The sequence below is a fragment of the Panthera tigris genome, chromosome A3, assembly GCF_018350195.1.
Source record: "Panthera tigris isolate Pti1 chromosome A3, P.tigris_Pti1_mat1.1, whole genome shotgun sequence".
Taxonomy (NCBI): domain Eukaryota; kingdom Metazoa; phylum Chordata; class Mammalia; order Carnivora; family Felidae; genus Panthera; species Panthera tigris.
In genome coordinates this window covers 28,401,229-28,427,516 of record NC_056662.1, presented here as the reverse complement: position 1 = coordinate 28,427,516, position 26,288 = coordinate 28,401,229, and the positions used below count along the sequence as shown (strand labels likewise).

General features: G+C 44.5%; 1 protein-coding gene across 2 annotated transcripts; it reads left to right on the top strand.

Moving 5' to 3' along the window:
• Nucleotides 1-214: 214 nt before the first annotated feature.
• LOC102960049 (signal-regulatory protein beta-1) lies at nt 215-24,990 on the top strand. Of its 2 annotated transcripts, XM_042980740.1 has the most exons (7): nt 265-351; nt 15,653-15,982; nt 16,153-16,509; nt 17,203-17,523; nt 18,095-18,433; nt 23,626-23,734; nt 24,241-24,990. In XM_042980740.1, the coding sequence occupies exons 2-7, from the start codon at nt 15,835-15,837 to the stop codon at nt 24,272-24,274; spliced, it is 1,308 nt and encodes a 435-aa protein (XP_042836674.1). In that variant the 5' UTR covers nt 265-351; nt 15,653-15,834; the 3' UTR covers nt 24,275-24,990. The 2 variants fall into 2 exon arrangements, with proteins under 2 accessions (XP_042836675.1, XP_042836674.1); XM_042980741.1 differs by lacking the exon at nt 15,653-15,982 and having other exon boundaries at nt 215-351.
• Nucleotides 24,991-26,288: the final 1,298 nt, after the last annotated feature.

The window sequence follows — 26,288 nt, the reverse complement described above, 5'->3', positions numbered from 1 at the left end:
ACTGGATGGGGACAGAGGCCCCATGTAGGAGGGAAGCATCATTTCTCCTGGGCCTCTCTACTCTCTCTGAAAAAGAAAAGAGGACCCTTCACCAAGTGAGGCCTTCTCTGCCTGACTTCTATTTCACAATCTAGAAGCAGATTGCTGCCTCACAGCCATCACCCCACCATAGGTGCTTCCTCTTAATCACGGAAGGAGGCGGGGTTTTTTCACCACAGAACAGAGGCCCATTCTCCCCAGCACACACATTTGCACAGAGAGAGGGTCCTCAGGCCGCCATGATGTTGGTCCCTGCCTCCGGGCCCCACCTGCCTCCTTACCTGCTGCTGGCTCTGCTGTTGGGACTCACAGGTAAGCACTGCCTTGGGGTACAATCCCCTCTTCCTGATCCCACAACATCTCCCATGTCCCTGGACATCAAGGGCTTCCAGGTAACCAGAGGTGTGCTACCCAGGGCTGCCACAGAAGACCAAGGACTGGGTGTCATCTGAGAGCAGGAAGTCGGGGATCTGAGCATTTCCTCTATGCATCCATCACCTACAGCTTGTTACCAGAGGCATCCAGACAGTGGAGGCTTCAATCTGTCACAAGGACAAGTTTCTAGGTATTGAATGATCTAATCCTCACAACACCCCTGCCTGATAGCTAGGACTGTACTCCCGATTGGCAGATGGAGAAACTCAGGCAGAGAGTGGAACTGGCCCAGTGTCACCTCCCTAAGTCAGTACAGCTGCCGGGATTCACTCCAGGCCACCCCGCTCCACGGTTCATTCTTTTCACCGTGTTATGCTGCTCGGCTTCTCGGTGGAGGCTAACTAAACAAACATCAGAAAATACAGAGAGGGAAACAGAAGAAGAGGCATCACTTAGCACACTCCGAGGTCTCCAGAGTTCCAGTTCTGCTGTGTGTCCTCCCAAACTTTGGTTAACGATGTGCTGGATGTTTCCTATGTGCCATATATTTTGCTGAGTTTTTAACCTGTATTACAATTTCATTTGATCCTCAAAATGATCTATATACTAGCTGCTAGGCTACACTTAATACATACCTGGGAATGCACTTGTGTGTGTGTGCGTGTGTGTGTCTGTGTGTACACATAGGAGTACCTGAGAAAGGGTACACACAAGTGAATATGCATACATATGGGATATTTGACAACACTCTCCTTCTTGTTCTCTTCACATCGCATCCACTCTATGTGCAATGCACACTGAGGGGCGCCTGGGTGGCTCAGTCGGTTAAGCGTCCGACTTCGGGTCAGGTCACGATCTCGCTTTCCGTGAGTTGGAGCCCCGCGTCGGGCTCTGGGCTGACGGCTCGGAGCCTGGAGCCTGCTTCGGATTCTGTGTCTCCCTCTCTCTCTGTCCCTCCCCCGTTCATGCTCTGTCTCTCTGTCTCAAAAATAAATAAACGTAAAAAAAAATTAAAAAAAAAAAGAAATGCACACTGAACAGGTGTTTGGTTCCCTGTCTCTCAGCTACTCACCCCCTTTTTCTACTTCTCTAAACTAACTGCTCACTCACCACCAGGTATTGGGACAAGCAAACTTCCCTCTAGGTAAAATGAGGAGAAATTTGTGCATTACTACCTTGAAGGTCCTCCTCCATGCTGGACCGGGGTGGGGAGGAAAAAAGGGGGTAGAGTATGTGGGGACTCCTGCCTGTATGATCTGCACCTGCAATTCTATTCATATTCACATCCTGATCCCAATCATCTAATGTCAGCTGATGCCTACATGCCTCAAGAAATCTCATGTGTAAATAACTTTCCAATTTCCTGAGCACTCACCACATGCAACACCCACTTGGAAATGCACGTGTCTGTTATGTCCTGTGATCTTTGTATCCAAGGTAGACACTACGTCCCCCCTAGCTCTCAGACAAAAAAGGAGGCACAGAAAAGTCCAAGATCACTCGGTGGTGAATGGCAGGGTGGTGATTTGCACTCAGGCAGTCTGATTCTAGATCTCACAGGCTTAACCATGGCTCTTCTCAAACCCTATGGCCCCACTTCCATCCCCATGAGGTTTCTGCAGATCTGCCAATGGGTGGAGGGAAGGGTAGGATGTGGGGAAGACAGAGCATTTGTGGTTTGCTTCTCTCCGGCACTTTCCCCCAAGTCTTCTTCATGGGAAACCCAGATTCTGATATATTTTTCCGAGAAATTCTCCACTGAAAATAGATGGCAGGGTCTCAGAAAGGGGTTATACTGGGCAATTCACACATGACCCAAATATTTACTGGATAATTCCTAGGTGCCAAGAGCTGTCACATGAGCTTAGGGCATACTGGTTATTAAAAGAGGGAAAGCAGGGGCGCCTGGGTGGCTCAGTCGTTGAGCGTCCGACTTCGGCTCAGGTCATGATCTCACGGTCTGTGAGTTCGAGCCCCGCGTCGGGCTCTGTGCTGACAGCTCAGAGCCTGGAGCCTGTTTCAGATTCTGTGTCTCCCTCTCTCTCTGACCCTCCCCCATTCATGCTCTGTCTCTCTCTGTCTCAAAGATAAATAAACGTTAAAAAAAAAAAAATTTAAAAGAGGGAAAGCAGTGGCCCTCACGGAAGTTGTATTGTAGTGGAGAAAAGGAAAAGAAACAACAGACATACCAAATAAGTAAATCACATAGTATACTAGAAAGTGATGAGTGTTAAGGAAAAACATGACAGTACAGCTGGAGAAGACAATGAGAGACTCTTCAGGGTGGGATGTATTTAAAGAGGTAGCCTGGGTGGGCATCACTGAACGGGGAGTTTAGAGCAAAGATTACAAGAAGTTGGGGTGTGAGCCATGTGACCTTCTGGGGGAAGAGCCTTCCCGAACAGCACGGGAACAGCAGGAGAGTAGAATCCTCCTGTTCTGTTCAAGGGTTTGGGCTTTCACTCTGAGTACAATGGTTGCCACTGCAAGGTTCTGAAGACAGAAATGACATGATCCACCATGAGTTTTAACTTATGCTAGCATTTGATTCAGATTAGACGCCATAGGGCACAGACAGAAGCGACTAGAGCATTCAAGAGTTCGTCGTGTTCGTGCAGACAAGGAAAAGCATTTTGCACCCAGACAGCAGCCAGGAGAGGAGGGGAAAGAGGTCAGATTGTGGGTACAGACAGAAGGGGAGACAACAGGATCTCCTGATGCATAGGATTTGGGGTGGAAAGAGAGGTTGGTTCCCAAGGGCTTGGACCTGAGCATCTCGGAGAATAAGGTGCCTCATCTGAGATGTACAAGGATGTGGGGGAAAACCGAGGAGTTCAGTTGGGGACAGTGTTAACCGTGAGAGGTTTGCTTCCATCTAAGAAAGAAGTTGAGTCTTGGCTGGACATACAAATCCAGAGAGAAGGAGCAAGGCCTGGCCCCATGATGGAAATATGACAATTATAAACACACAGATGGCAGAGTCGACACGTTTCCTGGGCTCCTCTTGACGCTCTGATCCCTCTCACCTCTGCCCTCCCTTGTTTTCTCCATGTCTCCCTCCCATATGCAGTCCTACTTCTTCCCATTTTTGTTTAGCAGTTCAGCTTCATGGCCCCAATCTCCTTCTCCAGACTCACAAACCAAAGTACCCGATCTTCCTGGCACACCCAAGACTTGCCGGTAATAGCGTGGTCTCTCCTTAGGAGACACGTTTAGTTGCAAATACCGCTAACTGCCAGGGTTTTCCCAGCTCACACGCTGCAAGAACGAAACACAAATTTTCTCCCCGAGAGGTAGCTGAGAAATAAACAGAACACAGGATGTAAGTGTGGTGTCGCAGCAACCTGCTCCTCTGATTTATATCCTGCCGAAGTTTTTAGGACATCTCAAGTAAGAAGGAACGATTGTGTATTTCTCTAGGTCTCCACCCACCGGATTGTCACGGAGGCGGTGAAATCCAGCTGCATAATCTGGCCCCTGAAGTTCAGTGTTGGCCCCAAACGTGACTGGTGTCCCTTCAAGGCATAACTCATTGTCCAGACACAGCCGACCGTCCACAACTCTGTTCAGAACATGAGTTTGAAGCCTGCTGTTGCCCTTGCTTTAGCTACTCCCGTGGTTCTATCTCCCCCTTCAAGGGCAATTTTCTCAAATCTACCAGCCCCTAGAACAACACATTTTCTCTTTCCTTGAGTCATTTAGTCCAATTCAAAGGCACTGCATGGGGTGATCCCCTTATTTCAGTACGTATTTCTTATTGTGCTAAAATATACATAACATAAAATCTGTATCACATCAACCGTTTTTAAGGATACAATTCACTGGTATTCACATAGTTGTGAAGCCAGTAGCACTGTACCTTTCAGGAATTTATTCAACATCCTAAGCAGATACTCTGCACCCATTAAGCAAGAATTCCCCACACCTCCTTCCTCCACAGCCACCGGCAACTTCTATCTTACTTCCTTGTGTCTATGAAGCTGTTTCTTCTAGATACTTCACGTAAGCGGAATCAAGTATTTGTCCTCGTCTCTGGCATATTTCACTTAGAATGATATTTTCGAGGTTCATCCAATTAGGGAACATATCAGGTGGCCATTCTTAATAAGGCTGAATAACATTCCATTGTATGTGTCTACATCAACATTTTGTTTATCCATCCATTTATGCATAGATATGAATTCTTTCTGCTACCTTTCGGTTATCATGTATCATGCGGCTATAAACACGGATGTACAAGCATCTCAGTACGTACTTTTAATTCGGGGGTATTTACCTAAGAGTGGAATTGGTTGATCCTGTGGTAAATTCTACATGAACACGAACACTGTTTCCAGAGTGGCTACACCATTATATATTCCTACCCATGACATACAAGAGTTGCAATTTCTCCATAGCTTACTCAATCTTTATTTTCTGAAGTTTAATTTTCTTGTATTCATTTTGGTGTTTCTTTCTTTTGTTTTGTTTTTGATAAAAGCTATTCAAAGGGATTGTGGTTTTGATTTTCATTTTTCTAATGACAAGTGATGTTGAGCATCTTTTCATGGGTTTATTCACTGTTCGAATATCTTCTTTGGAGTAATAGCTCTTCTAGTCCTTGGGTCATTTTTTAATTGAGCTGTTTGTTATTTTGTTGTTGAGTTGTAGGAGTTCTTTACATATGTTGGTTATTAATCCTGTCTCAGACATAGGCTTTGCAAATACTTTCTCTGCTTCTGTAAGTTCTCCTTTCACTTTTGATATCGTCTATTGACTTTTGCTGTGCAAAGTTTTTAATCTTGATAAAGTCCAAATTGTATACTATTTTCTTTGTTACTTGTGTTTTGGGGGTCATACGAAGACATCATTCCCTAATCCAATATCATGAATTTTGTCTACAGGTTTTTTCTCTGAATTTTATAGTTTTAGTTCTTACATGTATGCTGGATCAGCATAGTGCTGGGTCCTTCATCCAATTTCAGTTCATTCATCTATATAGAGAAAGGTGAGGGTTCAACCCCATTCTTTGCATGTAGATATCCAGTTTTCCCAGCAACTTGTGTTGAAGAGTCTGTTCTTTCCCCTGTTGCATGATCTTGGCACTTTTGTCGAAAATCATTTGACCACGTATGTGTGGGTTTATTGCTAGGCTTTCTATTCTATTCCATTGCTCTATATCTCTATGATATTTTCAGTACCACAGGAATCTGACTATAACACTTTGTAGTAAGTTTTGAAATCAAGAAGTGTGAGTTCTCAGAGGAACTAACATGGCAGAGAAGTAGGGAGACCCTGGGCTTTCATAGTTCTCCAAGCACACCTATATTGAGGTCAGAACACTTGGAACACCCAAGAAACTGATCCGTGCAGTGGCAGAAGGATCTCCTCAGTTGCAAGGAGACAGTGTGGCAGGTGTGAGGTATGTGGACATGAAGTGGGTGAGAGAAAAATAGTGTTGCCATGGAGAGGAGGGCAACCTTTTCCACGGAGACAGAAAAGGGAAAGAGAGATGGGTTGAGAAAGTGCAGCATCGAATTTGCACAAGAGGAAAAGCTCTCTGGAGCATGGACTGTGGAGAAGGATGTACTGAGTGTCACAGGGATTTTTTGCAAACAGCATTTGGAGCTCAAACTCTGAGGTTTGGGAAGTGCATGACTTTCTCCGGGTGGAGGTGTGGTGTGAGCTCCTGGGGAGAAAGGATTTGGCCTGGGAGCGTAGGGATCTCCAAGGTGCGTTGGAAAAGAACATTCCCCTTCCTGGAGCACTTTTGGAAGAGGGTATATTGCTTCTCCGAGGACCAAAGACCCTGCATGCATCAGTGAAAGGCCTTTCATTAGCAATGGACAAAGATACATCCAAGGGGAATGTAACTTTTGCTGCTTTTTGCTGTGCTGCACCATAGATTTCACGCACTGTGCAGGCAGGGGACTATTTTTGAGGGACAAGGGACTCCAGATACAGTCTGGAGAGGCTCTACCCCTGGAGGACAGGACTGGATCAGCACAGTGCTGGGTCCTTTAAGACTTCAGGTTTTGAATCCCAGTCCCACACCAAAGAAAAAAAGGATTTCTATGGTGCAGGGCAATTTGAGTGCCTTCATTATTCTGTGAGGGTTGCCTGAACAGCGGGAAGTGTGAGATCCCCGGTCCTGGGATGAGATTGGGGTGGTGCCATTCCCTCCCCCCTTCTCCCCATGAGAACACGGTGGGACTTCAGAGAGCAGTGCAGCGGCCCCCAGTGGAAGCGGGACCTACTCACACAAAACCCCATCTGTCCCCACCCCGGCTCTGGGTATGACAAATGCTTATTTACTAGGGCAAGACTGACTCTGACCCAGGCAGCCAGCCTCTCCTTCACAAGACCAGCTTAGCCAGCTCCCTCCAGACACGAATTGTACTAAAGATTAAGTGCTTCAAAATGACACCTACGATTTCCAGTAGTTACTATGAGTTAAGATGGCAGAGAAGTAGGGGGACCCTGGGCTTTCATAGTTGGCTCAAACACAGCTATATTGAGGTCATGATATTGGATTAGGGAATGATTTCTTGGATATGACACCAAGTATTTCCAGTACTTCTGGAAATAGGATAAGGCTTACTTTTTTCCCTTTATTTCTTTCTTCCTTTTTTCTTTTGGAGACAGCCTCATGGTTTCTTGCTTTTTTTTTTTTTTTTTTTTTTTCCATTTACTTTTCTAGCTCTTTCATTTTTAGATAAGCCTTTTTATTTTTTTTCTTTTCTTTTTTCTTTTTTTCCCCTTTCTTTTCCTTTGGAATCAGTCTTAGTCTTTTGATTCTCCTCCCCCCCCTTTTTTTTGTTTCTTTATTTTTGTCTTGTTTTCTTACCATCCCTTTTATTTTCGGAGGAGATCAGCCTTTTTGGTTTGTTTTGGTTTGTTTTCAGGATTTTTTCCCCCTGACTTTTCCAGGCTTACTTCAACACACAAATCAAAGCATACCTAGTTAAAGGTCTAAAGAATCCCCACTACAAGCAAGGAGGAGCTCTGCAGAAGACTTAACAGTGGGAAAGAGCAGCCAAAACACAATGTCAGAGTGCACAGAGCATATACCAGAGACATTTCATGAAGTTCTAGGCCCTGGACAGTGTATGACATATTTTGAATATAGCAGTACTCTTAGGTGCTGGACACTTTACAAGCTTTTAAAAGATGCAAAAGACAGAAAATTAGCAAAATGACAACACAGAGGAATATTCCCCAAAGAAAGTTCAAGAAGAAATCACACGCAAGGACTTGCTGGAAACAGATATAAGCAATTTCTCTGAATCAGAATTTAGAAAAACAGTCATAAGACTACCAGCCGGGCTTGGAAAAAGCATAGAAGACACCAAAGAAAGCCTTGCTGCAGAGATCAGAGACCTAAAATCTAATCAGGCTGAAATAAAAAAATGCTATAACTGAGATGCAAAGCCGACCCGATACAGTCACAATGAGGACTGAAGAAGCAGAAGAGATAATAGGTGAAATAGAAGATAATTTATGGAAAATAATGAAACCAAAAAAGAGAGAAAGGAAAGGAAATCAATAAATCATGAGGGGGAGACTTAGTGAACTTAGTAATTCCATAAAGCAAGGCAATATCCCTACTCCCCAGTAGGAGTCCTAGAAGAAGAAGAAAAGAAAAGGGTTTATTTGAACAAATTATGGCTGAAAACTTCCCTAATCTGGGGGAGGAAACAGGCATTCAAGTCCAAGAGGCACAGAAAACTCACATCAAAATTGACAAAATCGACAAAGGTCAACACCTGAACAGCTCATAATGAAACTTGGAAAATGCAAAGAGAAAGAGAGAATTCTCAGAGCAGCTAGGGACCGAGGGTCCTTAACCTACAAGGGTAGACACATAAGGGTAGTAGCACACCTGTCCACTGAAACTTGGCAGGCCAGAAGGGAGTGGCAAGAAATATTCAATGTGCTCAATGGGAAAAATATGCAGCCAACAATTCTTTATACAGCAAGGCTGTCTTTCAGAACAGCAGCAGAGATAAAGACTTCCCAAGACAAACAACAACTGAAGGAGTTTGTGACCACTAAACCAGCCCTGCAAGAAATTTTAATGGGGACTCTCTGAGTGAGGAAAAAATAAAAAAGATCAAAGCAACAAAGACGACAAAGGGCCAGAGAACATCACCAGAAACACCAACTCTACAGGTAGCACAATGGCACCAAATTTATATCTTTCAATAATGACTCTGAATGGACTAAATGCTCCAATCAAATGGATTAAAATGGGTTAAAAAAAAAAAAAACAAGTTCCATCTATATGCTGCCTAGAAGAGACTCACTGTAGACCAAAACACACCTGCAGATTTTAAGTGAGGAGGTGGAGAACCATCTGGCATGCTAATGGAGATCAAAAGGAAGCCAGAGTAGACATACTAATATCAGGCAAACTAGATTTTTAAACCAAAGACTGTAACAAGAAATGCAGAAGGGCATTGAATCCTAATTAAGGGATCTATCCATCAAAAAAAAAGTTCTAACAATTTTAAATATTTATGCCCCCAAATTGAGAGCACCCAAATAGGTAAATCAATTAATCACAAACATAAAGAAACTCATTGCTAATAATACCTTAATTGTAGGGGCTTTAATACCTCACTTACAGCAATGGACAGATCATCTAAGCAGAAAATCAAGAAGGAAACAATGGCTTTGAATGAAACACTGGACCAGATGGACTTAACAGATATATTCAGAATATTTCATCCTAAAATCGCAAGATACACATTTTTCTTGAGAGCACGTGGAATGTTCTCCATACACTGGGTCACAAATCAGCCCTCAACAGGTACAACAAGATCATGATCATACCATGAATATTTTCAAATCATAATGCTATGAAACTTGAAATCAACCACAGAAAAAATTTGGAACGCTCTTAAATAAACTGAGATTAAAGAACATCCTACTAAAGAATGAATGGTTTAACCAGGAAATTACAGAAGAAATAAATACATGAAAGCAAATGAAAATGAAAATACAGCAGTCCAAACCATTTGGAATGAGACAATGCACTGCAATGCAGGCCTATCTCAAGAAGAAAGGTCCGAAATACACAATGTAACCTTACACATAAAGGAGACATAAAAGGAGCAGCAAATCAAACCTAACACCAGCAGAAGAAGGGAAGTAATGGAGATTAGAGCAGAAATGAATGATATAAAAGCAAACAAATAAAAAAGTAGAACAGACAGAGGCTTCTGCGTGGCTCAGACAGTTAAGTGTCTGACTTTGGCTCAGGTCATGATCTCACAGTTCATGGGTTTGAGCCCCGTATTGGGCTCTGTGCTGACAGCTCAGAGCCTGGAGCCTGCTTCACATTCTGTGTCTCCCTCTCTCCCTCTGCCTCTCACCGGCTTGCACTCTGTTTCTCAAAAATGAATAAACATTATAAAAAAACAAATATGCAAAAAAGTAGAACTGATCATTGAAACTAAATCATTCTCTGAATGAATAAACAACATTGGGGGCGCCTGGGTGGCTCAGTCGGTTAAGCGTCCGACTTCGGCTCAGGTCATGATTTCGCGGTCCATGAGTTCGAGCCCCGCGTCAGGCTCTGTGCTGACAGCTCAGAACCTGGAGCCTGCTTCTGATTCTGTGTCTCCCTCTCTCTCTGACCCTCCCCCCATTCATGCTCTGTCTCTCTCTGTCTCAAAAATAAAGAAACGTTAAAAAAAAAATTAAAAAAAAGAATAAACAAAATTGATAAATCCTTAGGTAGATTTATTAAAAAGAAAAAAAAGGGAGGCCGAAACAGATAAAATCACGAATGAAAGAAGATAGATCACAACCAAAAGCATAGAAATACAAACAATAAAAAGAGAATACTATGAAAAATTATATGCCAACAAACTGGGTAATCTAGAAAAAGTGGTTAAATTCCTAGAAGCTCAAACGCTACCAAAATAGAAATAGGAAGAAACAGAAAATTTGAACAGATCCATAACCAGCAAAGAAATTGAATCAGTTATCAAAAATCTCCCAGCAAACAAGACTCCTGGGCTAGATGACTTCCCAGGGGAATTCTACCAGACATTTAAAGAAGAGTTAACACCCATTCATCTCAAAATGTTCCAAAACATAGAATGGAAGGAAAGCTTCCAAACTCATTCTACAAAGCCAATAGCTCTTATTCCAGAAACAGGCAAGACCGCACTAAAAAGGACAATGACAGGCCAAATAGCCCTGATGAACCTGGATGCAAAATGTCTCAACAAGGTACAAGGAAACTGAATTCAAAAGTATATTAAAAGAATTATGCACCCTGCTCAAGTGGGAATTATTTTTGGGCTGCATGGCTGGTTCAATACTCACAAATCATTCACCATAATATGCCACATTAATAAAAGAAAAGATGAAAAATATATGATCCTCTCAATGGACGCAGAAAAAGCATTTGACAAAACACACATCCTTTCTTGATAAAAACCCTGAAGAAAGTAGAGAAAGAAACATACTTCAACATCATAATGGCCATACACAAGGACCCACAGCTAGTATTATTCTCAATAGGGAAAAACTGAGAGCTTTCCCCTAAAGTCAGGAATTCGACAGGGGTGTCCACCCTCACCACTGTTATTCAACATAGTACATAATATTCAACTTTGAGCCTCATCAATAAGACAACAAAAAGAAATAAAAGACGTACAAATTGGCAAGGAAGGAGTCACGCTTTCACTCTTCTCAGAGCAACATGATACTCTATGTGGAAAATCTGAAATATACCACCAAATATTTGCTAGAACTGATCATGAATTCAGCAAAGCCACAGAATATAAAATCAATGTACAGAAATCGGTTGCATTTCTATACACCAATAACGAAGCGGCAGAAGAGAAATCAAAGAATAAATCCCATTTACAATTGTATTTAAAAAAAAAAAAAAGGTGCCTAGGACTGAGGCTAACCAAAGAGATAAAATATCTATTTGCTGAAAACTATAGAAAGCTTATGAAAGAAATTGAAGAAGACACAAAGAAATGAAAAAGCATTCCATCTTCATGGACTGGAAGAACAAATACCATCAAAATGTCTATACTGCCCAAAGCAATCTACACATTTAATGCAATTCCTATCAACATAACACTAGCATCCTTCTTAGAGCTAGAACAAACAATTCTAAAATTTGTATGATACCAGAAAAGACCCTGAATAGACAAAGTAATGTTGAAAAAGAAAACCAAAGCTGGAGGCATCACAAGTCCAGACTTCCACCTCTATTACAAACCTGGAATCATCAAGACACTATGGTACTCCCATTAAACCAACACATGGATCAATGGAACAGAATAGAGAACACAGAAATGGACCCACAAATATATAGTTAATAATCTTCGACAAAGCAGGATAGAATATCCAATGGAAAAAAGGCAGTCTCTTCAGCAAATGTTGCTAGGAAAACTGGAAAGCGATGTGCAAAAAAATGAACCTGGACCACTTTTAGACCATTCACAAAAATAAATTCAAAATAAATGAATAACCTAAGTGCGAGACAGAAAACCATCAAAATCTTAGAGGAGAAAACAGGCAGCAACCACTTTGATTTCAGTCACAGCAACTTCTTACTACACATGTCTCCAGACACAAGGGAAATAAAAGCAAAAATGAACTATTGGCACGTCATCAAGATAAAAATCTTCTGCACGGTGAAGGAAATAATCAACAAAACTAAAGGGCAACAGACAGAATGTGAGAAGATATTTCCAAGTGACATATCAGATAATCTATAAAGAACTTATCAAACTCAACACCGGAAAAACAAATAGCCCAGTGAAGAAACGGGCAAAAGACATGAATAGATACTTTTCAAAAAAAAAAAATCCAGATAGCTAACAAACACATGAAAAGATGCTAACGATCACTCATCATCAGAGAAATACAAATGAAAAACCACAACAAGGTACCAACTCACACCTGGGAAAATGGCTCAAATGCACAACACAGGAAACAACAGATGTTGGATGCATGTGGAGAAAGGGGACCATTTTTGCAGCGTTTGTAGGAATGCAAACTGGTGCAGCCATTATAGAAAACAGTATGTAGGTTCCTCAAGAAATTAAAAATAGAACTGCCCTGTGACCCAGCAATTGCACTACTAGGTATTGATACAAAGGATACAAAAATGCTGATTCAAAGGGACACATGCACCCCAATGTTTATAGCAGCGCTATCAATGATAGCCAAATTATGGAAAGAGACAAAATGTCCATCAACTGATGAATGGATAAAGATGTGGTATATATGTACAATAGAATATTACTGGGTGATCAAATAGAATGACATCTTGCCATTTGCAACAGCGTGGATGGAACTAGGTGTATTATGCTAAGTAAAATAAGTCGGGCAGTGAAAGACAAATATCATATGATTTACTCATATGTGGAAATTAAGAAATAAATTCCACATTTATTGAACATAGGGAAGGGAAGGAAAAATAGGATAAAAACAGAAAGGGAAGCAACACTCAAGAGACTCTTAAATGCCGAGAACAAACTGATGATTGCTGGAGGGGTGGTGGGTGGGGAGATGGGCTAAATGGGTGAGGGCCAACAAGGAGGGCACTTGTTGGGATGAGCACTGAATGTTATATGTAAGTGATGAATCCCTGGGTTCTACTCCTGAAAACAACACTACACTGTATATTAACTAACTTGAATTTGAATAAATAAATTTTTTAAAAAAGGATGTGAGTTCTCCAACTATGTTCTGTTTAAGGATTGCTTGATGCTTGCGCTCCCTTTAGATCGTATATGAATTTTTAAGGGCTTCTGAAATTTTGCAAAAAAAAAAAAAAAAAGGTGACTGTATTGAATCTGGAGAGCGTTTTAGGTAGTATCGATGAACTCTTCCAATCCACAAACGGTATTTGTTTTTCCATTTATTTATATCACATTTCATTTCTTTCCACAATGTTTTGTACTTTTTGGCATATAGGCCTTTGATCTCCGTGCACAAACTATTCCTATATATTTTATACTTTTTGATGTGTGCGTAGTGGAATGGTTTGCAAAATTCTTTACGATTGTTCATCAATAGCATATACAAATGCACCTGATTTTTGACTGTTGGTTTTGTATAGCACACATTAGCTGATTTCATTATTATCTCTAACAGTTTGTTTTTACATGTGGAAACTTTAGGGTTGCAACGCATGAAATCATGTCATGTGCAAAGAGATACTTTCACTTATTCCTTTGCAATTTGAATGTTATTTCTTTTTCTTGCCTAATTGCATTCTCTAGGATTTTTAGTATTGTGTTCAATGGAAGTGCTGAAAGCAGGCATCCTTGCCTTGTTCAGATTTCCACCATCAAGGGTGATGTCAGCTATAGGTTCTTCATATATGACTTTATATTTTGGGTAAGCTTCCATCTACTCCGAGTTTTTTTTTTATTGTTTTTATCATAAAAAGGTTGACTTTTGCCAAATAATTTTCTGCATCAAATGATGACTATGTTATTTTTTTCATTCTATCAATGTGGCCTATCACACTGTATAATTTTCATATGTTGAATCCTTCTTACATTCCAGAAAGAAATCCCACTTGGTCATTGTGTATAATTCTTTTAATATGCTGTTGAGTTGTAATTGCTAATGTTTTGTCGAGCATTGTCGCATCAATATCCAGACAAGATACTGGTCTGTAGTTTTGTTGTAGTGCCTTTGTTGGCTTTGGTCTCAGGATAACACTGCCCTGAGAATGAGTCTCAGGATGACCTGAAATAACTTAGGAGTCTTCCTACCGCTTTTATTTTTGGGAATACTTTGAAAAGGATTAGTGTTCAGTTTATCTTTCAGTGTTTGGAAGAATTCGCCAGTGAATCTTCATGATCATGGGCTTTTCTTTGTTGGGAAATTGTTGATTGATTCAAACTCCTTACTAGCGATATTCTATTCATTTTTCTAGTCTTCATTATTCAGTCTTGGTAAATGGTATGTGTCTAGAAACTTGTCCATTTACTCTAGGTTTTCCAATTTATCGGTGTACAATTGTTCGATGTACTCTTTTAGAATCCTGTGCATTTATAGAAAAATACTTAATAATGTCTTTCTCTTATATCTGATTTCAGTTAATGAAATCTTCTCAATCTCTCTCTGTTACTCAATCTAGCTAAAGTTTTGTCAACTATGTTGGTTTCTGAAGAGCTACTCTTGGGTTTACTGATTTTCTCTGTTGTTCATGTATTCACAATTTACTTATCTCTACATTAGTCCTTTTTATTTCCTTCATTCTGCTTGCTTTGTGTTAATTCTTCTTCTTTTTCTGATTTATTAAGCTGTATACTTGTTAATGACTTGTGATCTTTCCTCTCTTCAACTGTCGGCATTACAAATATAAATTTCCCTCCATGGTTGCTTTCAGTGCAGAGTGTAGGTTTTGGCATGTTGTATTTCCATTTCCATTCATCTCAAGGTGTTCTCTAATTTCCCTAAGAGTGTGTTCCTGTATTTCAATACATTGGAGAAGATTCAATTTCACTTCTGTTGTTGATTTCTAGTTTTATTTCACAACTCTCACCAGTTCACTGCTTGGAAAGCCCTTCTTCCAGATTGCAGTATGGTGCCTTCTCAGCCTGTATAATTTGGACTCATACAAAGGTTTTGTTTGTTTGTTTGTTTTGTTTCGTTTCATTTTTTATGGTAACTGGTTTCTGTAACAATCTGGGGAGACATGTGTGGGAGACAGGACAATGGCTTCTCCAAGATGACCACATCTTAATATACATAAAATGTGAATATTTTTCTTTATTCAGCCAAAGAAATTTTGCCAAAATGATTAGGTTAGACTCCTGACATGAAGAGATTATCCCAGATTATCACCGTGGCCCCATTTTATTCACAAGAGTCCTTATAAGAAGGGGGCAGGAAAGTCAAAGTTAGAGAATGACAAGTAACAATACAAGCAAAAATTTGGAATGATAGAAAATTGGGAAGATGAAAAGAATTGTGGGCAGCTTCTAGAATTTGGATGGCAAGGAACAACATCCAGAAGAAATACAGCTCAGCTGCCCTTTGTGTTGAGCCCAGCAACACCAATTTTGGACTCTTAATTTCCAGAATAACAAAATCGTACCTTTATGCAGTTTTCAGGCACTACATTTTTAATCATTTGTTTCACTGCGTTAGGAAATATTTTAATATAATATGATTGCTTTCTAGTAAAAAAAAACCTAGGTATTTTAAACACTCCTTTACCTTTCATTTAGCTAGCTACATGTTTATTATGTGTTGGCAGCTCTTCCCATCACTGTCTCTCACGTATCCAGATTGATGGATAAGACCCCCACCTGTACATGTGCTTGTGGAAGAGAGAAGTTGATCCAGAGAGGTTCCAGAAGCTAAACCCACCGCCCAGAAACTACATCCATCACTTCCGCTCACACACAATGGTCTAAAGAAGTCTCACGGCCCCACCGAATGCAAGAGACCAGAGAGTGTAACACCCCAAGGGGCCAGAACACAGACAAGGAGGATCATTTGGCGAAGCACGACGCTTTCAGAGAGGGCTGGGGCCATCCGCCTGCGTGTGCCACATCACTGAATCTCTCTCTGTTTTGCTTTCCTCATCTGTAACAGGGTCTCGTGTGACAGGCTCGTCCCGAGGGCTACATGCCATGCACGCACAGCGTGCTGACCTCACGGTGTGCACTCAGTGAAGGCTGTTGTGGATAAACACTTGTGCGGACGGACAGGATCGCACAAGGATGCTAAATAGCTGTTTTGTTCTCCCCCCAGGTGTGGCAGGTGAGGCGGAACTGCAGGTGATCCAGCCCGAGAAGTCGGTGTCTGTGGCGGCCGGACAGACGGCCACTCTGCGCTGCATCCTGACCTCCCTGCAGCCCGCTGGGAAGGTCGAGTGGTTCAGGGGCACAGGGCCAGGCCGGGAGTTAATCTTCAGTTTCATAGGATACCCTCACTCCCCTCGAGTAACAAATGTTTCAGACGCCACAAGGAGAAACAACATGGACTTTTCCATCCGCATCAGTAACATCACCCCAGAAGACACGGGAACCTACTACTGTGTGAAGTTCCAGAAAGGGAACCCCGATGTGGAGTTTAAGTCTGGACCAGGCACCCAGGTCACCGTGAGCGGTGAGTATCGCTCCGTCCCCTGGTTGTGACGGCAAGTCAGTAAGAATGCCCTCCACTGTCTGAGCAGCAGATAAGGATCAGGTGCTGTTATGGGTGCCCCTGAATCAGCCCCTTCCACAGATCAGGAAAGTTGAGGCCTGGAGAGGCCTTGCTATTTGCTGAAGACACCACGGCTGATAAACGGTGGGAAAATCTGGAACCGCGGTCTGCAGGTTCCCAGCTCTTCCTTTTTTCAATCCTGACCAGCCCTCTGGTTCCCAGGATGAGAGACTGAAAGTCTGGGAGACATGCTAGTCACAAGGCCCATCCTCACATCTGCCTCCAAATAGCACTCATGTCGATGTGTCCAGAATCCTCCACACTCGGCATTTACTAAGCACCTGCTATGTGCAAGCTCTGTTCTGGGTACTGTAGGAGGAGGAGGTGGAGACCGAGAGTGACACCCACCAGAAATGTCCTTCCTGTGCCCAGATTGGTGGGAAGTCCCCTGGCAGAGAAGACAAGGGGGACTTTGAACTGAGGCTGGAATTGCACGCGGGCCCTGCCCCTGACTCAGTCTCCGACGCCGCCCTCCCAACACTATCAGCAGGGCTAAAACATAACCCATGCGAGGGTTCTGCACAGTGTCACATACCTGTCGTTGCTGAGGATGACCAGAGTCACGCTTACTGCTCGTAAATGCTCCTCTTGTAGCCAAACCCTCTCCCCCCGTGGTGTCGGGCCCCACGGCCAGGGCCACACCTGAGCAGACTGTGAGCTTCACCTGCGAGTCCCACGGCTTCTCCCCCAGAAACGTCACCCTGAAATGGTTCAAAAACGGGAATGAGCTGGCAGCCTCCCAGACCACCGTGGACCCAGAGGGAGACAGCGCTTCCTACAGCATCTCCAGCACAGCCAGGCTGCCGCTGGCCCCGGGGGACGTTCGCTCCCAGGTCATCTGCGAGGTGGCCCACGTGACCCTGAAGGGGGGCCCTCCTCTTCGTGGGACTGCCAACTTGTCCGAGACCCTCCGAGGTAGATGCCCGTCACCCCCGGCCCAAGCCCAGCTCCGGCCCCCAAGCCTCCCAGCCTGCCCCTCCCCCACTCCGTGCTCCCAGCCTTCCATCCCCTGGAACCTGCCTCCTGACAGACCCTCCCAACCACCGGGCACCCAGGGGTACCGTCACCTCCTCCTGTTTTGACGGCAGTTCCGGGTGAACACCTACCGTGCTAGGTAGTTCGATTTACTTTCCCAGAGCCACTCCAATTATTGAGCACCTACTGTAATCCAGCCACTGTGTGCTCGGTGATTTCATGGATTTTGCTAGTTATTCGATTCCAAATGCATGCTGGGGGCTCGATTTCACTCATCATTACCCTAATAGGAGCTACCAGTAGGTACCTTGAGCACCTACTGTGTACTGGGCACTGTGCTTAGGGATTTCACTCACATGCAAAGCCTACCCTCAGTGTTTGAGCACCAGCTGTATGCCTAGCACTGATCTGGGTGATTCCCTTGCTGCGTGGGGGGAGCTAAGTTCTCGAGCCCCTCCCCGGTGACGTGTCTGTTCCATGAGGTCAGAGCTTCTGCTCTGTGCTGTTTCAGTTCCACCCACCTTGGAGGTTGCCCAGCAACCCGTGACAGGGGACCAGGTGAAGGTCATTTGCCAAGTGAAGAAGTTCTACCCCCAGCGCCTCCAGCTGACCTGGTTGGAGAACGGACACGTGTCCCGAACAGAAATGGCCTCAATGGCCTCGAACCTCATAGAGAACAAGGATGGGACCTTTAACTGGACCAGCTGGCTCCTGGTGAATTTATCCGTCCACAGGGAAGATGTGGTTTTCACCTGCCAGGTGCAGCAAGACGGGCAGCCCGTGGTCACCAAAACCCATACCCTTGTGGTCTCTGCCCACCAGAAGGACCAGGAAGCCCATACGACCCACGGTGAGTCCGAGATGCCAACTGACCTGGCACTTTAAATTCTATCTTTTCTTTTTTTATGTGAAAAGCAGTCATTCATGCCTATTATAGAATAATCTAGAGGTCTACAGACATAAAGTAGAATTTTGATATGAGCTTCCCTCCCCAAAGCTCGTGCTCCAAGAGTGACCACTGTTAAGATTTTGGTACATAGCTTTTTAGATCTTTTGACATAAACATGCATTAGAGAAGGAAACAACAGAGGGAGGGAGATGATCTTGTCGCTAGCATCTTGCCTCCTGCACCTTCACCTGACAGTAATTATGTCACCACGCCAGGCCAGCCACCTCCTCCTTCTGTTCATTCTCACCTGGGCTTCATATCGATCCTTCTTACACCCTTCTAACCCCTTCTCAGCAAAGGTCTGCACTTGCCACTCTGAAATTCTGGACGGGAACCCTGAGGACAGAGTGTTGAGTCTGGACCAGGCTCCCAGGTGACCATGGGTGCTCACAGCACAAACCACCTTTGTCCCCTGCTTTGGGACAACAGGCCAGCAATAATCATGATTACTCACTGCACATTTACTTTATGCCAATTCCAGTTCATTTCTGATCTGCTACAACCACCCTGGGAGCTTGGAAGTTTACGGGACCAACTCAGGGAGCAATGGGGGACAGATGGAGAAGATGTCCTGCCCTTAGTCCAGGTGATGGGCTAAACCAATCAAGAGAAACCTGAGTCCCCGAGGACAGGGACCACCAGCCTATAAGACAAGCGTGTTAGAGATAACAGCTGGGCATTGTCCCAAAGACCTACAGGTCCCCTTTCTATGACCAAATTGTATCTTATCTCGCTCTTATAATATATGGAGGAGTTTGAGCCATGTTACCAGGAGTCTTTGTTCCAGAAGACCTTTCAAAGGCCCATTCCCTTCTAACATACCCCATGACACTGTCCTCATTGCTGGGTCAACACTGGGTCACCGAGTGTCCATGACCCTGCCTGCCACCTAGGAGAGGAGAGATAGGAAGGGGAGAACAACTTCTCTTAACACTAGAGGTCCTGCCTAACTGCGTCCACTAATGACTCAGTCATGGATGCACATCCAGTTGCAAATGGAGTCCATAATTGTGTGGTCATGTGATTAATGACTTTTGTTTTTCAACACAGCCAGTACCATTACATACTTTGTAAAATTAACAGTAATTTCCCACTATCAGCTAAAATGGAACCTATATTCGGATTTTCCAAAATTTCTTCTAAGACTTTATTCTGTGTACCAAATTTGGTTTTATTTCATCTCGAAATGCTTGCAAAAACTTTCCTGTGAAACCACATGGGACTCCACAATTCCTTTTTACATATATATATATATATATATATATATATATATATATATATATATACATGGATATATATATACAGAGAGAGAGTATGAATAGCTAGGGCTACTCAAATTCTTCACTTTATATTGGATGCTTGTGGATGCTTGAGGAAGCTGGTCCATTTTCTTGAGTTGTCCAATTTCTACCCACAGAGTTCTCATCATATTACCTTTGTATCCTTTTGATGTCTGTAGGGTCTGTAGTGATATCATATTTCTTTCCTGATATCGGAACTATTTCCCTTTTATTTCATTGTCAGAATTACTACAAGTTTTTCCATTTTATTGATCTTTTCCACAAACTCTTTTGTTTTGGTGATTTCCTCTATGGTGTATTTTCAATTTCATTGTTTTTTCTCCTCTTTTTTTTCCCCATTCTGCTTGACTGGGGTTTATTTTGCTCCTCCTCATTTTTTGAAATGGGAGCTAGGATGATTGATACTAGTCTGTCTTTGTTTGAATGCCACACCTGGACTTCCTTCTGCACTTGGGGAGTCAGGAGTGTGGAGCCAGGATACCTGGGGCTGTGTTCTTCCAGACTGCAGGCATCTAGACTGCCTGACTTCCTCTTCCACCTTTCAGAGTCCTCCTATTCTTGGACCTCATATGATTTCCAGGGGTCAGTCTTATACGGAACCAGGAAGGCAGGAAGAGGCAAATCAACACCACCTCTTCTGGACTGGTCTGGGTTAGGTTTTTAGTCTTTGGCCTTGCACTAGAACTCATACTAGGGCTGTTAACTTCTGGTGCTTCCAGTGTGCCTGAACTAGCAAACTTGCTTGTGTGCTAAGACCGGAAATGGACATTAGGGTTGTCTGGGCTGGAGAGCTGGATGCCTATGTGACCCTGCTGCACCAGGATGCCACAGCCTCCCCTGGGCATCCCAGGGCTCCAGTCACTGCGATAATTGGCCCAACGGGTTGGAATAAGAATGCACATCTTTCGGTTCACGTTTATGGTATTGAGGTATTTTATACCACTTCTAGTTTAAGAGACCTCTGTTCTCTCAGTATAGCATCACCGGGTATGTTAAAGGGGTTGGTTGGCCGGTTTGGGCATTTGGAGGAGAGAGGTTCTGAGTCCTCTGATCTTTCTGTTCTTCTTTCAGGATGCCACGTGTGCCTGTCCCATTTTTCCTTCTTCCCTTCACCACTCAACTTTGAAACAGCACCTCTTGAATCTCGTTTGTCTTTCCCCCGAAGTTATGCATTTTAAATCATGCCTGCCCCCTTTATGCACATCTATCTTTTTAAATTTCCCTGACTCCCTGCATCAGGTTCCTATTGCTGCTGTAATCATTAGCACACGCTTAGTGGCTTCAAACAACACAATTTTTTTCTTCCACTTCTAGAGGCAGAAAGTCTACAATGAGTTGGCAGGGCTGCATTCCATCTGGGGGAGCAGGGGGACAGTCTGTGTCCTTGCTGTTCCAGCTCCTAGGGTCCCGTTCCGGACTACCCTCTGCTGCGGTCAATATGCCTCCTGCTCCCACTCTCCTGCCTCCCTCCTTCACTTGTAAAGGTCTCTGTGATTCTGTTGGCTCACTCCGATAGTCCAAGATAATGACCCACTCAAGACCATAGCTGGTTACCACACAGTCTACCTTGCCATGTCAGGGACCACAGACTCTGGGGAATCGGGGCCAACCATCTTAAGTCAGGCATACTTTGAAACTATTTTCTGTGATCTGTGTCCTGATGTGCAGGACACATTTCCAATATTTTCTCATTGAAGTTGGATTTAATATTGGCAGTAGGATTTCTAAAAAACTCTCAGGCATCTTGTATAACTGCCCTTGTCTTCTTCACCTGCCCTTTCCTATGGCTGGTGAGGGTGGGAGGGCAGCAGTGTAAGATATTGTGCCTTCAGATTGTGTGATATTTCCCTTTTGTCTCCCAGACATTTTGGAGTTTGGCCATTGCTCTTCAAGGACTTCTGAAAGCCAGGTTTCCATAGAATTTTCTGTCCTTTTATTGTTTTTTCTTTGGGTTCAGAAGCTGTATTCAGAGATGAGTAACTAAGCTGCTGCCTTGTCCTCAGCAGACACAAGTGCCCTGAGGGCTTTGAATGCCTTGGCCCCAAAGTCCCTATCCCACATCAGTACTTGTCTCCCGTATTTCCCCATCACAGCCCTGTTCTAGCAGAGCAGTATACTGAAGCTGAGAATTCAATCCTCTTTGTAGCACCAATATTCTTATAATTATGTTGGACCCAATTATGTCCTCAGCTTTTTCTGCCCTCAGGATCTAATAGGTGGGAGTCTACAATGTTGCCCAAAAGTCCTCTTTCACACATGACCTATCATGAGAGATCAACCAGTCTGAGTTCTGCATTGTCTTTCCCTGAAGGGTTGATGCTCAGCAACACTCATCCACCCAATAGTTCTTATAATTCCCAACCGATTTCCAGATTACCAGGTTACCCCTGACCTCTACTTACTCCATCCCAGGTCACCACTGTGAGCTTTTAGCAGTGACAATAGCAGGGAAAGCTGGGACCTTCCCCTGTTCCTCTGCCCGCCAGGCAGGGGACCTCTTGGCCAGCCAGCTGATTGAGACCCAGGTCGGTATCTGCACATTAGAGCTGGGTTTCCAGACCCTTCCCAGACAAACTCCACAGGTCAACTGTATTGGGAAGCAAACTCTAACATCATATGAGAAGGGAGAAACCTCACTGTGGTGTGGTGCCCATTCACAGGTATGAGTTAGAGAAGGAGGAAAGACTGGCAAAAGGAGATATTGAACACAATGCAGCACAGAAAAGTCATACTTGCACAGAGAACAGACGAACTGGATGCTATTTTTGACTTATTTTAAATGGTGCAGAGGGGCAAAACCTCTGTACCCGAACTTCCTCCAGTCCTCTGCTGCACGCTGCCCTCTAGAGCAGGTGCAAACATGGGCAATGCAGCTGTTTCAACTGAGAAAAAATTCCAGAGGGCCACCCAGCTGAGACCTGCCGTCCCCCAACACACCAGGGGTAAAAATGGTGGGTCTTTGCTCCTTCCTCTAAGATTATTCCATATATTTCAAAAACGTATTTGAATTTCTTGATGTAAATCTAAGAGCAAAATCCAGTCACTGTAAAAAGGCAAAGAATCTGAAGTTATGCATGCAGACCCAATGATCTACGTGCAAAAGAACAATGTCATTACCTGATGTTGGTACTGGGGTCCAGGGGCGCGGGATGGTGTTTGAAGCCCCTCCCAGGTTTAGACCCCATTTCCTTTCCTAACCAGGGTGTTCTCCAGCCAGCAGGTCTTGTGAGGTCAGGCCACCCCGAGGGCTCCCTCAGCACAAGAACATGGGGTCGTCGAGGCTCGCGTGTGGAACAAAGAAGGGCAGACTTGCACCTTGCTCACCTTGACACTGTCCTTCCTATACTTGAGGCCAGGCTGACATTCGTTCCTATGACCCTGAGAGGTTGGACTGTCCTAGTCCAAACACAAGGTCTCAGATTCATCCTAAGGACAGCAGAGTCCCACTCATCTTGTGACCCTCAGTAAATTATGAGCCTATTCCTTCCTCAGAAGAGAGTGTCAAACCTGCCCCATTGGGTGTGGGGAGCAAGTCAGCAAACCTCACTTACATGTTACTGAGTGCTCATGTCTCCAGCCCTTCCCTCAGGAAGGACACCCAGTAGCCTGAGCAGAGGTGAGCAAGATGAGGTACTTCTTATCCTGAATTCTGCCTCGAGGCTCTCACAGGGGAAATTCATGAGCTTCAGAGCATAGATGGATGCAGGTTCCCTCAGATGGAGTAAGTCGAGGCCCCTGGGAGTGGACTCCTGGATCCCTCTCTGATGCTGCCTCCTGTCCCTTCATTTCCAGATCGAGAACTGTCCACTCCACTCCTGGTGGCTCTCTTCCTGGGCCCCAAGCTGCTGCTGCTCGTCTCTGTCTCTGCCATCTATGGCCACAGGAAGCAATGGATTCACTGGTGAGATATGGACAAGGAGGGCAGGGCCAGGTCAGTCCCAGAAGGAGCCAGGTCAGTGGAAGGGGCAGCCCGCAGGTCACACAGGGTCAGCGCCCACCTGGAATAAAGAGCAGGTGACACACCTCCCTTCATATCCTCTGGAGCCTCAGGGATCCCTCTGGGAGGTTCCCAACTCCCAGGATGACTATTGGGTCCTGTAAGAGGTGGATGGGGTCAAGGGCTATGAAAGGATGTACAGAGAGACCTACAGCTTCTGGCAAGGGAGTGGGCTAAGTGAGCAACACCTGGGTGGGAAACCCCACAGAAACCATCTCTAGATTATTTGGGCGCAAGGTGTCCACATTTAGAGGAATGCTGACAGGTGCCCGCTGGCTGCTCTGAGGACGGCTCCCACTCTGACCCTCCATGGGGCAGACTGGAAAGGATGGGGAAGGGGGATCAGGACCTAGGGAGGAAGGCTGAGGAGGCTCAGTCCATGTCAGGGACTTTCTGCCCTCTCACTACAGGTGTCCCGGGAGGAAAACAGCACCGAGGACATAGGAGACACGTGGAGAACATTTCTGGAATGATGAGCAGATAATGAAATGTGAACATGGGTCCACGGCTCCTTCCTTCCTCCCCTGCTACATGCCATCCTCGGTCTCTGCTGCCTCCTTCCTTCCCTGAGGGGCCCAGCCTAAGACAAGGAACAACTAGAAGCTTCCACAACCCTGCCCCACATGCCTGCTTCCCCAGAGACCCAGCTGCCCACAGTTCCTGCTGTTCCTCCTCAAAGACCTCGATGCCCCCAGAGCTGGGTCTTCCCACCTATTCCCGAGCAGGGGCCATGGGAACGTCTGTGGAGACTGACACATGGATATCTTACTAGAATGAGACAAGCAAGTCCTGGTACACACACCAGTCTATCTCGCATCCATCTTCTGGGGACGGTGGTCATGAACTACACATTCAAGTCCATGCTCCAACAGGTTACTCCTGCCAACCCCCCGTCTCCCCAGCCTTGGTAAGGTTCTTCAATCCCTCTTAAATAGAAATGAATCCCATCTTGGTTTGAAGGGGAAAAAAGGATCCTCCTTCCTCTTTGCCTACCTGCCCTATTCCTCAATCCCAGAGAGAAGATTCCCTCCTCTCCCTGTGATGGGAACACTAGCTCTTCTGTCACCTTCATCCTTCCCAACCCCCCTGCTCATGTACACACGCTGGCAGTACAGAAGACAGAAGCCTTCCTTGATTTCCTTCTTTATATCCCATTTCAAATCTGCCTTCCTAATGTATGTCCAGCGACCAGACGGTGTTAAACCATCTACATCTGGACAGAAAAAGAAGCCCGATTTGTAGTGCTTGTCCACTTCTGTGGCGTCTACACTCCCAACGTGGCCAATTTCAAGCTGCCAACAGTGGAACAACTAGCTTGCGAAATTCTTGGAAAGCTCTCAGGAGCGAGCTCTCCTCCCGCCCACCAGGGAGCTCCACCCAGCACCTGCACACTGCTCGCTCCCGGACTGCCCCCTGGTCCCGGCCACCAGCATCCCTTCCTGGACCATTGCCACGTCCCTAACAGACTCTCCGGGTTCAGCCACAGTGATCCTACAGAAACGGAAGTCCGATTGTATCCTTCCTCTGTTTCTTCCCCCTACAGATAAGCATGGCTCCGTTTCTCCCTCTTTCAAGCTCTCCAGTCATGTCACTTTATTAAAAACACCTTCCTTAAACCACCCACATAAAATATCAATTCCTGTCTCTCACTCTTTGTTCCCACAGCTCATACCCGAACTGAATTCTTTTCCTAGAACTTAAGACCAGCCAACATGATAAATGGAGACAGTGCTCACTTGCACAGTGATGCAGGACCAAAACAATGACGGGTGCAGCTGAAACCAGGCGACATGATCTCAATAATCAGAGGGAAAAGCAACAATTTTTCTGTGAACTTTAGAAACTTTGTTCAACACATTGGGAACCCCCCAACTGCCAGTTATGAATGTCCAGAGACATGAAAAGACAGTAAAACTATTATCCATTTGGTAAACACTCATTTGAAACATTAGAAACGTTGAAAGGTGGGGCGCCTGGGTGACTCAGTCAGTTAGGCGTCCACCTCTTCGATTTTGGCTCAGGTCATGATCTCACAGTTCATGGTTTCGAGCCCTTCATTGGGCTCTGGCTGGAGAGCAGAGAGGCTGCTTGGGATTTCTCTCTCCCCCTCCCTCTGCCTCTCCTGACTTGCTCTCTGTGTCTTAAAAAAATAAGACAAAAAACATTAAAATTTTTTTTTTATTAAAAAAAAAGAAACCTTGAAAAGGGAAGTGGTTTATTTTTTTTTTAAAGACTTACCTAGAGTAGTTTGTGGAGAGTGCTTGCCTTCTTGTAACTAACTGCACAGTTTACAAGAAAACAAGCATCTCAATGATCTTACCTGCTTCTCAATTGGGATTAGATTGCAACGTTGCTGCACTTCCAATGCTGTGAACGCCTGACAACATATTCGTGAACATTTTCTGGTGTCACATCTTCTGGGACATCGTCTCCCCACCCCTCCCCCTTTCCTCAGTGA

Bases quoted from the DNA above. Each gene is read 5' to 3' on its own strand.
- LOC102960049 (XM_042980740.1), top strand. From the start codon at position 15,835: ATGCAAGAGACCAGAGAGTGTAACACCCCAAGGGGCCAGAACACAGAC. The intron at 15,983-16,152 runs ATCTGTAACAGG...TTCTCCCCCCAG, and splicing joins CTCTCTGTTTTGCTTTCCTC to GTGTGGCAGGTGAGGCGGAA. The intron at 23,735-24,240 runs GTGAGATATGGA...CTCTCACTACAG, and splicing joins AGGAAGCAATGGATTCACTG to GTGTCCCGGGAGGAAAACAG.